This window comes from Gigantopelta aegis, chromosome 8 (genome assembly GCF_016097555.1).
Source record: "Gigantopelta aegis isolate Gae_Host chromosome 8, Gae_host_genome, whole genome shotgun sequence".
In the NCBI taxonomy this organism is placed as follows: Eukaryota; Metazoa; Mollusca; class Gastropoda; order Neomphalida; family Peltospiridae; genus Gigantopelta; species Gigantopelta aegis.
The window spans coordinates 64393374-64411433 of NC_054706.1; the positions used below are offsets into that span (position 1 = coordinate 64393374).

At 37.8% G+C, this 18060-nt stretch overlaps 1 protein-coding gene across 1 annotated transcript in view; it reads right to left on the reverse strand.

Moving 5' to 3' along the window:
- Nucleotides 1-1444: 1444 nt before the first annotated feature.
- LOC121379779 overlaps nucleotides 1445-18060 on the reverse strand; it is a 22868-nt gene continuing 6252 nt past the window's right edge. Inside the window, 2 exon segments of the mRNA XM_041508430.1 lie at nucleotides 1445-3463; nucleotides 14307-16359. Of these exon segments, the coding sequence (XP_041364364.1) occupies nucleotides 2637-3463; nucleotides 14307-16359 (2880 nt within the window). The 3' untranslated portion in view covers nucleotides 1445-2636.

Here is an 18060-nt window from a genome sequence, read left to right on the forward strand (position 1 = left end):
GTTAAAATTACGAAATGTTTGAATCCAATAGCCGATGATTAATACATCAATGTGCTCTAGGGGTGTCGATAAACAAAACAAACGTTAACTTTTAGATAGTCCGCACCAAAAACATCGTAGACAGCATCACAAAAAGCTAAATTAAACACAAAAAGCTAAGTATGCTCTAGTGGTGTCGTTAAACAATGAACAATATTTCAGCTGCAACTACACTGATTTCTGTTTTCTTTTAACCTATTCGCTAAATCTATTTCTTTTTCCAGCCAGTGCTCCATAACTGGTGTAACAAAGGCCGTGGTATGTGCTATCCTGTCTGTGGGATGGTGCATATAAAAGATCCCTTGCTGCATATAACTGTAAATAAAATGTGTTGAGTGCATCGTTGAATAAAACATTTCCTGTCTTTTCTTCCTATTCGCTAAATGTAAATAATGTTTTTCTTCGATAAAAATATGTGCGTTAAAGCATTGGGCGTCAGTGGCTCAATTGGGCTATTTCTCGTTCCAGCCAATGCACCGTGACTGGTATATCAAAAGTTGTGGTATGTGCAGTCATGTCTGTGGGTTGGTGCATATAAAAGATCCCTTGCATCTAATGTAGCGTGTTTATAATGTCGGAAGTACCAAATGTTTGACATCCAATAGCCGATGATTAATAAATCAATGTGGTCTTGCGGTTTCTTTAAACATCAACAATTTTTTATTTTATTTTAATTAAGTGTTAACTATTAACATTAATTTTGTCTTCAATAAAATATGTGCATTAAAGCATTGGTCAATGTATTGTGCCTGTCACAAGGGAAGAAAATCCGTTACGACTTATGTGCATCATACAGGATTTAAAAAAAAAATTCTTCTTGTATTTGAAGTATTTTTAAATACTACACATTGTAGAACATTATATAATGTTTACTCACTTTTACTAGGTACACAATGAATACCAAGTAGAATATTATGTACAAATGTCAAAACCAAAAATTAATTTTAAGAAACAAAGTCCGTTCGTTAGTTTTAATCTAAATACAATATAGACAATTATCAGTCATGTTTCTGCCGGTGGGGTATAGTAATTACTAATTAAACTAACACAATCAAAGTTTAATGACGATAAATCATACACTACAAACACACCCAAATTATACATCTATAGAGCTTATAAATAAAATAACATTGAATTATATAACATGGATATTGTATGTATACAATATATATGTCTATACATGTTTATAGTATAAATATACAGGCCCGATGTTAGTAAAAACTATTATAAGATATTAAAGTCGCATTAACGGATATCATTATTACATTTTACACACGTAATACCAGGGTTTCTAGAATTTTATAAAAATCCACTAACCATGGGATCAGTGATTTTAAAAATGTACTGCTCATGATTAAAAATTCATTAACCCTACTTTAAATAAATACAATTTTACTAATAGTAATAATCAGATATGTCACCTAAAAAGGGATATAGAGCTTAAAAATCCTTAAACTGGGAGTGGAAAGAGGGGGCAGGATATTCATATTTACAAAATATGTAACTGCAGCATTAGGCAAGGGTTTTTGTTTCTACTAGCCGTCGGGCTAGTTATAGTAGGTATTTACTAGCCCAACACTGAATATCACTAGCAATGGGAGTGGGGCTATCATAATCTAGAAGCCCTGGTAATACAAATAAAAGCATGCACCACTCATACGAGTCCCTATCAGAACTATGGAACAAGTACAGTGTCTGTGAAGTATGGAATACAAGAACAGTTACTGATCGCTACGTGTTAACTAACTGACAGATGTGAAGTTACAATTGGTTAATCAATAGGTGCATAGACCGAGGTCTGTGAGCACTAAATGATGCTTGCGGTCATGTCAATATTGATTCTGAAACTCCAGAACCCTAATATACCAAAGGGTCTATGATGCTACAAATGCGCCTTGTTCTTTTTTTTTTTAAGGATAAACAGCAGTCATTACGGTTAGGTAATACAAGGCAAAACTGGGTGTAATAAACCGAGCAGAATTTGTAGTGTTTGCAGAATTCGCAGCGTTGACAGAACGAAGAGGAGATTGGGTAGGAGCTGGCTCAGCGACCGTCTGTGGTCTTCCCCAATGACCTATCGGATCTCCTGGTACCACCCCGAATGCCGTCAGTGGAGTCACGAACCCATACTCAAAAGACCTGTCCAGAGCTTTGCGTTCAAAGCTGTCCGCCTCTTCTTCGGTCTTAGCAATGGCCTTTTGTCGTTGCAGGTCCTTTATTTTGAGATAAGCGTACAGTTTGCATGCGGAATAGGAATGTTTTGAGAGGACCATTTCCTTTGATACTCCCAGTTCCATTTTGCCGTGCTTTGCTATACCAACAACGCTAGCGTTATTTTATCTGGCGTACCCACAGCGGAATTCATTTTGCCTGCGACAACAAGTTCACTTCCCTCAAAATAGTACTGGTATTTCACTCAAGTTACATTGTTAGGATCCACCACGTTCTGGTCATATAGCATGTCCACATTCTGTAACGCAAACTTTTCTATTCACAGGAAAAAGTTCTTGGTCGTCTCTGATCTGATGTGCCTCTCCGTCGTTATACTAAGAAAGTCTTTTCAAGAATTCAAAGTCTAAATTAAATCCAAAGGCAAGTCAGAAAATGACAATTGTTTTCTCCCCATCGTTAGCTGATAGGACGTTAGTTCGAATCGTTTCAGTGTCCGTTTCACCTGTTGATGGTTCGCCGTCTGACACGTACACGATCAGATTGGCTCGATTGCCAAGCAGACTGAACGAGCTCTTCAGGGAAGCAATAGATTCCAACAAAGCATCATTAATGTTGGTGCCACATGAAGCTTGAACTCTTTGTTGTACGTAATCCTTCGCCGCTTCAGTGTTAGTTTTACTAGCTTTCTGCTGATCAGGACGCCATCTGCTCACGTCATCGCTAAACAGCAAAATGTTGAAAACATCTTCTGGTCTTAGCTTATCAAGGATTACCAAGACGGAATTTCGTGCTTGTTGTATTTTCTCACCTGCCATAGACCCACCGATGTCAACGAGAAACACGATGTTCTTTGCCAAAGGTTGGAGATTTTTGGGAGCCACGTAGTGGATGAACCAGTCATCCTTAATGATCATGACACACCCATCTTTTCTCTGGTTAACGTCATATTCCACAATGAATTCGTCACCAATGCCAGTGTCGACGTTGAATCTTCTTTGTTCCTCGGCTGTTGGTTTATACATGATGGTTCTAGTCATTGAAGACACATGGATCTTTGCACTACTTCGAGAGCCCGTCGTGTTTAAAGTGTTTTGCGGTAACTTGACAGCAAAGTCCTTGAAACCTTGCGATTTCTTGAAGCTTGCTGTTAAATTAAGATCAGGGACAATCTGAAATGGCTGAATGATGAACCTCTGGATGTATTTAGACAGTCTGCGCTCTAGCAATTCTTGGTATATCAGTTCAACGACAACTCAGAATTTGCCGTCACATTCACGTCAATCTCGAAGACATCGATGTCTCTGTCTCTATCCCTTCCGTGGTAACTGATCTGCCATGCAGACTGTCCCTCTTCCTGGGCTTTGTCGAACTTTTTCGACTCCGTCTTCTCCTCCACTTTGCCTAAATACGACGTCCCATTGAAGACATGGAGAAATTAGTTATGAGTTATATGCTGAAAAATATTAATACATTGTAATAATCATAATTTAAAAGTGTATAATTATCTCTCGGGAAAAAAAAAAAAGGAATACAAAAATATTTACAAGTTATAGTTACATCATCCTTTTCCGAGAGATTTGTCTAGTTAGACCACGGTTTTTGCGGCCGTTGAGTGACGGGTGTAATGATCGAGGGCGTAGCTTTCATTAAAGTGATAATGTTGTACCCCCCCCCCCCCCCCACCCTTCCTCGCCACGACTTCCCAGCTCATAATTTATTTTTTCAATCAGCTGTTTCCCCCCCCCCCAAAAAAAAAACAAGAATGCTAAAAGAAATACCAATGTGGCTTAAACCATTGTCTAACTTGTTTGTTTGTTTGTTTTGTTTTGTTTAACGACACCACTAGAACACATTGATTTATTAATCATCGGCTGTTGGATGTCAAATATTTGGTAATTTTGACATATAGTCTTAGAAAAGAAACCCGCTAAATTGTTCCATTAAGGTCAAGGTCAAGGTCAAAGGGTTTTACGTGCACGTTCAGAGCAAGCTGTTGTAGCACATACCAGTCGCGGTACACTGGCTGGAACGAGAAATATCCTAATGGGCCCACCGACGGGGACTGATCCTAGACCAACAGCGCGTCAAGCGAGCGATTTATCACTGGGCTACGTCCCGCCCCCATTTTCTAACGTGATTTTCCATATGGAATTAACATTTTAATTATCATCAGTAGTGATGTAGTATAAATACGTGTGTGCGTGTGTGTGAATAAATAAAAAAAAATAAAAAAAATAATAATAATAATAAATAAATAAATAAATTGTAATTCTCGCTAAAGCAATACGAATTTCAAACGTGTTCCATACATTTCGTAGGACACCCCCACTCGTGCAGTAATCTGTATTTTACATACGTAAAAATAATTTGATGGCCATTATATACCAGAATCTCAGTTGCGTAACCTTTAATTAATTATGCTAAAATATTCGTACTACGGAAATGAAACTATACGCAATTTATAGTGTACTTTTTGAAATATTTGTCTTGTTGTGTTAATGTTAACAAGAGGTTCGAGCACGTCTGTTATAGGCAGTGTCATAATTCACCAGACATCTGCATCTAGGCAGAATTATACATTTACAGTCTGTAGACCAATGGCCTAACCACGACACCACCGAGGCCGGTTTTAATTTGACGAGAACAAGTTGTGTGTAATAATTAATATTTTGTTGGAAAATAGCTATAGGTTTTGCTTTTTTTTTATAATTCGGCAAAATTTTCTGATCTCCCAGGGCTAGCCCTGCAAAGACTTATAAAATTACCACAGATGCATTTATTATGTATACTAAAATAAAGTACATACATGTATGCACACTAATAATCTAATAATGACCAAAATGGTTTTAAAAAAGCGAGAAATTAATAAGTGGAAACCTTGTTTTAACTATAATTGTTGCTGTTCAAAAGTCGTATTTAATTTAGTATTAATGCTAGTGTGTTGAACAATAACGGGGTTAATAATATACATTGTACATACAGTTGAGAAAGATACTCTAAGGTTTGAAGATATATCAAAGGCTCGAAAATCATTTTGTTGAGTGTCAAACAATATTTGCTTCTGAAATTTTAACTTTTAAGCAAATGTTACAGAGATAATGCTTGACTTTGGAAACAAATATATTTATTACAACTGAGATCTTGTAGCACAGACTTCATTTGATAACTTTATTTAGAGACTTTTATTTTTGTTAATGATAATATTCAGTATTAGATCTCAAATTACCAAATTCACCAATTGTGAATTTTATAAACAATTGGCAAATTTTATTTTAATTTAAAATTTCATGTAATAATTGAAATTTTATTTTAAAAAAAACAACATTGCATTTTGTGCTGGTTTTGAAGTTCAACAGATAATTTGGCAAAATGTTTTGCTCACCCAGACTACCCCAGATATACAAGCCTGGTTCGTGTTCTGGCTGTACTGTTTAGTCAAATACTTAGTTAAAATCTTAATAAATTAGTATTTCTGCCATGGATATATGTTTCTGCCTATTAAGCATATTTTTTTCATGCACTCAAATGGTGTTTAATATAACAAGTAAACTCAATTACTTAGTTAAAATCTTAATAAATTAGTATTTCTGCCATGGATATATGTTTCTGCCTATTAAGCATATTTTTTCATGCACTCAAATGGTGTTTAATATAACCAGTAAACTCAAATATGACCTACATGCAGCTGTGATTGTTAACGAACTGTATCAGAGCTTACCAGGAAAAGCATTTTGTTTCAGCCATTTCTCAAAAACTAATTTTTCTAGATTTTTTTTTTTTTAAAGAGTTTGATCAAAATGAGTCAAAAATTAAACATTAACTAAGGCATTCAGTTTATATATATTTTCTTTTCTTTTTTAAATTATATGATTAATAATAGTAATGTGTTTAAACTAATTTATTATTAAATTGTTAAACACTATTATAATGTGTAATTATTATATTTCGGTAATTATTGATTATTAATTTAATTTATATATTAATATTATTAATTAGTTACTAAATGTAATAGTATCAGACTGCATTTATGAGCATCTATGCTTAAACATCTTAACATTGGCTGCATACCTTAAGGGTCCTTTATAGTTTGGAGTCCTACAATGTAATTTCAACATTATTAATTATTTGCACTCTAATGAGGCTGCTCAGTGGATCATTTGTGAGAATGGACATTTCATTTTGCAAGCTGGTTGTATCAATCAGACATATTTTTTTTTTTTTTATTCCTTTATGTATATAGACAAGAGGCTTTTTTTTTTTTATATTAAGTAGGATATTAAAAATTAACATTAAAACTTTTATTAGCTATTACTCTAAATCTGATGTAACAGTGTCTTTTATCATTTATTTCATCATGGCAATAACAGGCCTCTGCAAATTGCGAGAGTGATTTGAATTTGTTTTTGTGTAACCCATAAATGGCTTATGTAAATTGTCAGTTCTCAGAGGCCCTCGATAACTAATGTTCCAGATATTTAGTCACTTTCTGATGATATTATTTACAGTTCATTTTATGCTCCTTTGTTTTAATGTAGGAATGTTATGGTGTTAATAAAATGTCATGTTTGTTAAAAAAAAAGTTTTAGTATTATATGTAGAAATGGCATAATTAGTGGGCATTGCCCACATGGAAACATCCAAACAGGTCTGTGGCTGAGGTGTTTCATAATGTTGAAGAAATGTATTTTATTGTTATTTGTTGGTACCCAAGTTTATAAAGACATCATTTCCTACTGAATTTGCCAGCAGTATTGTTAGTATTGAGGTGTATTTGAGATGTTATCTTTAAAAAAAAATAAAGCACAGTGGAAACAACGTCTTCATGTGCACTATGTCAAAATGTTATCAGAAATATATTGCATTTTGTTTTGTTCGTTGTCTCTTGTTTTTTTTTCTTGTCCAGTACTACTGTAGTAGGAGGTGTATATTGCTTGGGACATGGGTGCGTCCTTAAAACATATCTCACCTACCATGTTAATATTTGATTAGCCAGCATTGTTTTTATTTTTTTAATTATTGCATCACTGGCATTATTTCCTGAGGTATGTTCTATTTCGTTTTCATAGACACCCATTGGTGAAAAACACCCAGGAGCGAATCCAATGGGTGTGAGGCTGTTTACAGGGGTTCCAGAACCCCTCCTTTTGAAACAAATCTGACGTGACCCCTCAATATTTTTATTACATAATACTATGCTCAGCCTATGAACTGTCACGACGAAGTTAACCAATTTGACAATTGCATTGTAATTTCCCAAACTCCCAACTTACGACGGGTGCGCTCATATTAACAATTAATCGGTCGTAGGGGGTATATACGGCGAGAATGGCTTTGTAAGAGCACTCAGACTAGCAACTGGACAGTTGTAGAAGTCGAGATATCGACGAGTTGACCAACTTCGTCGTTACATTTGGTAGTTCTGAGCCTAGCATTACTATAGGCTCACCAGATTAAGCAAACACCTACATTAGAAATCCTATTAAAAGTATGTTAAATAACATTTTGCTATAGTACATACCATGGCCTTTAATGTGCCAGTCCCTATCCCCCACCCACCCTCCAAAAAACCCCACCCAAACAAAACCCAGACCAGAGTCCACCGAGAACAATCGATCCTGACACCCAACCCACTTCGGACGAGCAATCTTTTGCTTTAGAGATGGAGACGGCATAGGATATTAAAGAAGCGTCCATAAAGTACGTATATCCGGAGGAGGTAGGTTCGGGAACCATGTACACACCGCATACAAACAAAAAGGGGTCGCTGACATTCCAACAGTGTGTACCAGCATTATAAGACTTACTGGTTCGTATCAAAATATGGTTCGTATCAAAATAAGGTCACTCAAAGTAAATATTGATTGTTACAGATCAAATTTCGTGGTATCTAGCTCAATCGGTCGGGCGCTCGTCTGACATACTGGCGTCGTAGGATCGAATCGGCTCAGTGGAGCCATTCTCTAATTGGGCCTTTACCTTCCTAACCAGTACACCACAACTTGTACATCAAAGACCATGGAATGTGTTATCCTGTCTATGGGAAAGTCGTGTAAAAGAAAAAAAATGTTGCGGATTTTCTCTGAAGACTACGAGTCAGAATTATTACCTTGAATTACATGTCCACCCACATTTAACACAAGAAAGAAAGAAAACAAAACAAAACAAAAAACATTTTTAATAATGCATATTATTGTAGCATCCAGTAATAAGATGTGACGCTCTGTTTTAAATCTGACAAGAACTGGACATTATTTTAATGCAGATGGAAAAATGTATTAATCCTACGCTACCTCTATTACCTGCCAGGGCACGGATACCGGTGTGATGGTACTGGGTGTGCGCATTTTATTGGTATTTCGACATTTCCCGTTGAGTTACAAAAAGTACGGGAACGGTAACCATATAAACGTCGGCAATCCTTTACTATGACGTCAACAATACTCTGACATTTTAATTAATATGATTATTCATGTCGAAGCGATAGGTACTACGTAAATTTTTCGAACTTTTGAAATGTGCGAACAGAATCGCTGTTGACATTTATGAGCATATTAATTTTAAATGTGTATAAATGTAAATATCTGTTCATGGATTTAATACCACCTAATGATGATGACAAACTACTGTGCTGTTCTGTTGCAATATTTTCTACAAGTGTTGAATGGATATATAAGTAGAGGTAAGTGTTTGTTTCATTGATTCTTTATCATGACCGTTGGAGTCGGAGGTGGGGTGCGTAGGCATGGGTGTACATAGTGGGTGGGGTGGGGGGTCGACCGAATCTCCCCCCCCCCCCGAAATCGCTTTTTCTTAAAAATAATTTAATATATCTGACATATTTACTCAACATAGAAATATATGCCCAATATCTGCAATCTATTTTGGAACCCCCCTTTTCAAAATCCTATGTACGCCCATGGTAGGTGTTGGCGTAACCATGTTTTTACATCGAGGGACCACGCACACTGTCTATGAGTCGGTGCTATAGGGATACATGTTGGGGTAGCCTACTTTTGAATCGATCCTAGTGTGATCCCGTATCAGGCGAGGTCTTTCCCACTGGGCTACGCCCCGCTCTCTCCGCCCCCCCCCCCCCCCCCCCACCTGAATAACAAAGACTCGGACAGTGTGGATAGCCCCTTTCCACTATATAACGCTAATGCGAGCGGTTAAAAAAAAGCATGGATTGTTTTTTCTCGTTCCAACCAGTGCACCACAACTGTACAAAGGCCGTGGTATGTTTTTTCCCCATCTGTGGGGAAAGTCCATATAAAAGATCCCTTGCTGCATTAGAAAAAATGTTGCGGGTTTCCTCTGATGATTAAGTCGGAATTACCAAATGTTTGACATCCAATAGCCGATGATTCAGTAGCGTCGGCAGGATTTTGTGTGTGTGGGGGGGGGGGGGCACCTGACATCCAAGCAATGATATCGAGTAGTGGGATATGACACAGGAACCTTTTTAATGTTATTAATAAGCGAAAAGGTAAAAAATTCCCGGGATTGGGGTGTGTGTGTGTCATGCCCCCCCCCCCCCCCCCCGGCTACGCCGCTGCGTTGATTAATTAATCGATGTGCTCCAGTGGTGTCGTTAAACAAAACAAATAAACCATTGAATGCATTTGGAGCAAGCTTGACAGTAGTCTATTGAAACTCGAAATTATTGTGGGTTTTTTCCGTAAAATAACACAAAAAATATGACAAAGCAATGTTCACGATGCACAATATTTTATTGATAAACACTCATTACAAAACAAAACTCATATAAATAACGATAAAAATGGGTAAATTTCATATACAATGATGTAAATAGTATTTTGGTGTTTTAGAAACAAATTGTGATTAGTATTATGATTGTTAAAAACAGCTGGAACGAACTGATGTTACCCGTAACGATGATTTATCAGCACATTAAATGTACTGTCCTGTGTTTGCTGCGACTGTAAGATGTCCGACAAAAACAGCCATTTCAACGACAAACTTAAATGTATGTTCTTGTTCTAAATATTAGGGTTCCTGAGCCTGTGCCTGTCCAGACTCAATCTCAAATGACGTCACATGTATGCAATTTGTATGACGTTGCCATGACGTTAAAGTCTCAGACTTTTGTTAGTCTTGGGTCATTTCAAGTATTAAAGTAGCTTAAACTAATATCTTCTTTCGTACGTGTAAAATTATTGGTAGGTAAAACCAAACTTGGACTTCTATAACTATTAATAAATACGATGTGAAACACATTGCATTTAATATGCAATTGCAGTCGTTAAAAAAGCTCTGTTAGCCGAAAACATTTTATAATAGTAGCAAACTCAGGGTAATCTCTTTAATAATTTATAATGTATTGTATAATGTTCTTTGTCCTGGATAGAACCTCTGGTATGTTAGAGCTTGTGCCCGACAAGACAGACGTGCCTGAACCTTGTAGACATGGGATAGTAAAACACGTTTCGCATCTTATATCATATGTTTGCTTTAAAGCCCTGTTCAAGTGAACAAACAATACACGTGTACAAAATTACAACGGTGCAATTTTACACATGTATGAAAACGTTTTATTGCAATGCGTTCATATGACGTAAATACATAGGTTGTTCATTTACACACATGTAAAAATACATTTACACTACCTTCTGACTTGATGTAAATTTACATACTAAAGAAAATTACTTCTGTGTTTATTTGCGTTCACATGAACAAATTACATATACATGTATGTGTAAAATTACATACCTATGTAGTAAAAAAACAAAACAATAAATGTGTGTAATATGGTCCATATGAACTGGGTTTAAGTGTTAGTATGTGCATCCATCTAAAACCCCTTTCACATGCATACATTTACATACAAAGTGTATTTGTTTACATATATGTAAATTTGCATACAAGAGTATTTGTTTACATATATTCAAATTTGCATACCTGATAAAATTTGGTCATATGAACGCATTTGCATACATAAGTAAAATATACTCACATGTGTAATTTTGAATAATGTGTACCTAGTGGAGACCACATGCAAATTAACATTTGCATAGAAGTAAAAGTATTGCCCAAGTATTTCAGACAATTATTGGTCATGTGTTCTCACAGCAAAACTTGTTTACCTGAGCAAATGTTTCCAAATATTTCTATAATGGTTGAAATGAAATTATACTCGGGCCATCTTCCTTTTATACAGTAGTCATGTAAAGGCTTAGCAAATGTAGTTTTGCACACATGGGTAAAATATGTATATTTACTCATGAGTGTAAATGTTAGCCATGTGAACGGGGCTTTAGAACAGATGACAAACTAAACATCATACATGTCATGGACTAATCCATTATTATGTTAAAAATACACATAATAGTGTACTTGAACCTCATTTTGATATAAAGTAAAAACATAAAATCATAATCACAATATTAAAATACACACTCAGACACATACACACATACATACAGACATAAACATCAATATTATTCGAGCTCGAGTCTCGTCTGGGTCATTTTGATTTTTGTCATAACAAACAAACTCAGCAGGAATGTTTATTTAATCACCGGTAACAGTGTCTTAACACAATTATGGTGATTGCATCTGTCCTAAAGAAGCACGCTACACCGCCACATAGAAGGGCCGTATCTGGCGTCTAGCTGGGAAGGGGCAGTTGCCCCCCACCCCCCCAAAAAAAAAAAAAAACATTCGGTAAAAATAAAAGAAACTTACTGGCTATTGATGTTGACGTTTTAAGTATGTAACCTCCCTGAAATGGCGACAGAATAATATTCCAGAGCTTCTAGATTTCAACATTTCCTGGGGGCATGCCCCGGACCCCCTAGTGTCTTCCAAAAAGGCACGACCCTGCATAACCTACTCCTTTAGAATGGCAGTACGCGGACGCGGACTTAGAAATCTTATTTTTATTAATGACCAACGATTGCACCACTTGAGCACAGTAAAAAAAACAACCAAAAGCGAAAAACACCCCAAAAGAAGAACAACAACACAAGCCCCCCCCCCCCCCCCCCCCCCCCCCCCCCCCCCCCCCCCACCCCACCCCCCCCCCCCCCCCCCCCCCCCCCAAAAAAAGAATACAATTGTCAAAAAACAAAAAACAACAAAAACAAAATACATCAGAAAATAACCATACCAAGTACTTGTTGTAAAATGTTAGTATAAATGAAACGTAAAATCACGAGGTATTAAATGTACACTTCTGCAGTCAACTTCTACAGTGGATACAGGAATATAAAAAAAGCAAAACATACATCCGAAAATAAGAATACCATAAGAATGCCAGGTATTTGTTATTAGTACAAATTGAAAGTACAATCACAACTGATTAAATATCACAGTACTAGATAATAAAAACATCACACAGCTTTTTTGTTAAACTAGCAGCATTTTTACTATATATAAGCAAGGCATTCAACATTTTAAATCATGTATTAAAAGTCATGGCGATAAAATTCTACAAATTGATCTTTGATTCTTTAAAAAAACAAAACAAAAAAACAAACAAACAAACACACACACACACACACACACAAAACAACCACCACCAAACAAACCGTAAAACATCCAAAACCTCATGCATATAGTTATTCACTATACAAAACATGCACACAAATGTATGGAATACATGTATTATAATTATTCCAACAGTTATCACTAGGGATACAATATTGAACAAGGTGTGTAAAGCAACCTATATTTGTTTCGTTGGGGATTGCGAGGAGTACGTCAGGTTAAAAAAAGAAAATAAACTGTTATGTATAGTGGTTATTGTATTCAACTATCTGTCACATAATTATACTTCTTTTTTTTCAGATAGTAGTGTTATTATTATTAATAAACAAAATTACACCACCACAAACTTCCCCTATCAAAAATGAATTAGCACCCTCCCCCCAAAAAACCCCAAAACAAACAACAAAACACCCACAGAAAATACCCACCACTCCCTTCTATGTCGTTTCATTAAACTTGTACCAGTAACAAATAACAAAACGCGCGTGTCCATAAGACAATGAATAAATGAACATACTATTTTGATTATGTTTGCCACGTACAAACTCTTTTACGTCTCAATCCCCCCCCCCCCCCCCCCCCCCCCCACACACACACACTATGGAATACTGTTTCTTTTCTACACGTACAAAACGCCATTAATCTATAAAGTAAGAAGAACAAAACCAGAATTATTTTTAGAAATGGCCAATATCAATCAGGGCCCGTGCTTACAAAACTCTTTAATGACGTCACACATGCACACATATTAGTCTAAAGTCCAGACTCTAAAAGCTTTAAAACACGGGTCCCGTTTCATTATTAGTTTTACGATTCCATTAAATATTTTGTGTGCCGTACAATGCCCAAAACAAATGACGTTATGAGTAGTCTCAAACTTAGCACTAAACACACTTAAGCAAAGTAACCATTAGGCCTAGGTCTTATTATGCGAAAACCAGCAATCAATTTCAAACTGTAACTACAATTACAAACCAAGCATCTTTCATTCACACTTTGCATATCAATGTTATATTTTAACAGATATCAACTGGCAAATTGGCACAATTTTATGACTTAGATGATAATTGTTTTTCACCTTGATTCCATACCAACAGCCACCAAAACTTTCGTTACAGGTAACGTTCCCGCAGAATGACGTTGTATTTAAACAAAAATACGGTATTTCGACTTGATATGTTTACAAATACATTTAATCATAACAGTTTTATCACGAAAAACACAAGAATAACCATTAAGAGGTCCTAATTTAGGATGGCAACCTGTCCCAGCCCATTCGCCTTCAACGATGAGTAAAACCCCATCAACATCGCTCGCTCATATTATTACTAATATTGCAATTGGCATATGATCTGCCTAACAGATCCCTTTTTCGCTTTTAGTCCCCCCCCCCCCCCACCCCCCCCCCCACCAAAAAATTCCGGAGTTATCTGATTGACTAGACTAATAGTAATAAAACACCAAAAACAGAAATCACAAAAGATAGGCAACACAAGAAAACACTAGACATGATAAATCCGGTAGAAGCGGAATTTGATGAAGCATCACAAAATTCCGAATCTGCTTACTTGGTGACGTCTAATTATAATAGAACACAAAAACAGAAATCACAGAAGATAGGTAACACACGAAGACACTAGGTATGATATATCTGGTAGAAGAGGCATATGACGAAAACAAATCCTTGGACACCCTGCGATTCGTTTTTATTTCTTCGTCTCCCTGAACCACCACCAAAGACGTCAGTGGAGTCACGAACCCATATTCCAGAGACATGTTCAGCGCTTTGCGTTCAAAGCTGTCCGCCTCTTCTTCGGTCTTAGCAATGGCCTTTTGTCGTAGCAGATCCTTTATTTTGAGATAAGCGTACAGTTTACACGTGGAAAACGTGTCCTCTTTGAAAATCACCTGCCTTGACACGACCGCTAGGTTCATTAAGCCGTGTTTTGCCATTCCAACAACACTCACATTCATCGTGTTAGGTCTGTCCACTACGACTTTAGTTTTGCCAGCAATAACGACTTCAGTTCCATCAAAATACTGGAGGTAGTTGGCCCGAGTGACATCGCTAGGGTCAACCATCTTAACGTCATATTTTACGTCCAAGTTCACCAACACCGGGGTCTGTATTTCCAAATAGACATTCATCAGCTGGGATTCCGCATCTTGTTCGGCATAAATTCGACGCGCGAAGCCGCCATTTTCCCATGACAGTGTCTTCAAGAATTCGATGTCTAAATTAAATCCGAAAGCTAAGGAAAAAATACCGATTCTTTTCTCTCCACTGTTGGCCTCCATGACGTTATTCCGGATCTTCTTTGTATCTGTAACACCTTCTGTCGGTTCTCCGTCTGTCAAAAACACGATCAGACTTGCCCGCACTCCTGGAAGACTGAACGAGTTCTTCAACGTCCCAATAGCTTCCAACAAAGCGTCATTAATGTTGGTGCCGCCGCCAGCTACAACCTTATCCTTTACATACGCCGTCGCCATTTCAACGTTGGCACTGCTAGCTTTCTGCGGTGCAGAACGCCATCTACTCACCGAGGTACTAAACACCAAAATGTTGAAGACGTCTTCTGGTCTGAGCTTGGCGAGGATGACCAAAAGCGACTCTCTTGCCTGTTTTATTTTGTGACCTGACATAGACCCGCTGACGTCAATGAGAAAGACTATGTTCTTTTCCAAAGGCAGAAGTTTACTGGGCGCCACGTAGTGGTTGAAGCAATCGTCCTTAACAAGCATAACGCCCCCGTCTGTTCTAAATCTAACGTCATAGGTCACTATAAATTCGCCGTCAATCCCCGTTTGAACATTGAATTTCTTCTGTTCCTCGACTGTTGGATTGTAGATAATTTTTCTAGTCGACGGAGTCGCTTGTAGCTCTGCACTACCTTCGGACGTCGTCATTTCTGTTGTGCTGTTGGGCAACCGGAAAGAAAATTCTTCGAAACCTTGCGTTTCCTTGAAATCTGCCTTCAGCGAGAGACGAGGCACAACCTGCAGAGGTTGGATCTTAAACCTCTGGATGTATTTCGATCGTCTGCGCTCCAGCAGTTCTTGGTATGTCATTTCAAACGACACTTCGGAATTTGGCGCCACGTTGACGTTGATGTTAAACATTTCCATATGTCTACCGGCCGTCCTGCCCTGGTGGCTGACCTGCCCGGCAGACTGACCTTTCTTCTTTGCTTCGTCATACTTCTGCTGGGCCTTCTTCTTTTCGTACACCTTCGCTAGATACGTCGTGTCGTTGATCACCATCGAGAACTTGGATATGAACGCAGTTTCAGGAATCTGAACAACAAACGACGCTTCCTTGCTTGTGTTGTCTTTGTTCACCATTCGGCTGAAGACGACGACGGTGGCAAATCTGGATTCCACTTGAGACGTAATAACAAGCTCGGTGATGTCTGGTTGTTGTTGTTGTTGATCGCCGGTCTGCAGTTCTCCACGCCCCGATCGCTTTTCTCGCGATTTCTCTACACCGAACACAAACACCTGATAATTCCCGTCCGCCGAAGCCAGAGTCGTGTGGAGGAAACACACAGTAATCATTCCTGATACGAATATCATTAAATGAGTAGCCACAGCCATTATTGCGCGAAATCGTTTCGTAACTGTGACGGTAGTCGCTTCCTAATCAAACACTTTTGCAGGCATGCGCAGACAAAAAATCAATAGAGCCAGACCATCTATGCAAGGACAAACCAGTCAATAATTTAGGGAGCGAGATTTTAAAAACAGAAACACGGTTGCGTGTTTTAGTCAGTACATCTACGGTTCAAACTATTACACAGGGGAGGCATTTAGCTCAATCGGTTGAATGCTTCATTGAGGTGCTTGAGTCGCAGAATCGAACCACCTCGGTGGATCCATTAATTTTTGTCTCGTTCCAACCAGTGCACCACAACTGGACAAAGGCCGTGGTATGTGCTTTTTTGTCTGTGGGAAAGTGCATAAAAAAATTTCCCTTGCTGCATTAGAAAAAATGTAGCGGGTTTCTCCGAATTACCAAATGTTTAACATCCAATAGCCAATGATTAATTAATCAATGTGCTCCAGTAGTGTCGTTAAACAACAACTATTACGCAGTATCTTGATGAAGATGTCTCTTAAGACTAGTAATTACTTAATGCAGGTCTGTGTGCAGGCGATTATATTAGATGATTTTAGAAAAAAGAAAGAAAGAAATTTGTATTTAACGACGTATTCAGCACATTGTATTTACGGTTATATGGCGTCAGACATGGTTAAGGACCACACAGATATTGAGATTGGAAACCCGCTGTCGCCACTTCATGGGCTACTCTTTTCGATTAGCAGCAAGGGATCTTTTATATGCACCATCCCACAGACAGGGTAGTACATACCACGGCCTTTGATATATCAGTCGTGTTGCACTGGCTGGAACGAGAAATAGCCCAAATGGGCCCACCGACGGGGATCGATCCCACACCGACCGCGCATCGAGCGAGCGCTGTACCATTGGTCTTCGTCTCGCCCACATGATTTTAATAAGTATTAAAATAAAGCAAGGGCGGATCCAGGATTTTTCTGAAATGGGGTTACAAATTTCTAAAAAAAAGATCTGCATGGACATGCTCCCTGAAAATTTAAAAAAATAAAGTTTTTCAGAGCCATGTTTCAGGGCAATTAATGTTGTATATTATTAGTAGCGGATCCAGGTGAGTCCAGGGTTCTGGACACCCCCCCCCCCCCTTTTTCTTTTGAAAACCGACCATAACCTTTAACGGGAAACGTGATTATATTAACTGTTCTGTGTAAAAGGAGAGATCAGTCATCATATTTGGGCCTCCCCCCTTCAGATATCCTGCATCCGCGATTGTATTATGAAAGATGAAATTAAATAAAATCATTAAAAAGGCACTTCAAAAGGGCGGTGGATAGGTCACAGGAATACGCGTACGGGCTCTGATTTTTTTTTTTTTAGGGGGTAGGGTGGGGTGGGGATTGGGAGGCTGATTTTTGCTTGAATTAAACAAAAATGCATTGCTACCAAACAAAACAAAATAGGATTCCAAACAAATCACCGGCATTTTTACATGGATTACAATTAATATTATGAGTAAAATGATGCACATGGTTTCCAGGCCAGCTTATTTTGCCCGAACGTCCGAATACGGAGATTTGTTCTAGCACGCTTATGGTCACTGGACCCCTGCCACTCCTCACTGGATCAGCAAATGTGAATTCTTGACAAATGTCTATTTAATAAGTATAAGCTAGTGATGGCGACATTGTATTAGGTTTATATAAAAGATCCCTTGCTGCATTAGGAAAAATGTAGCGGGTTTCCTCTGATGACTATGAGTCAGA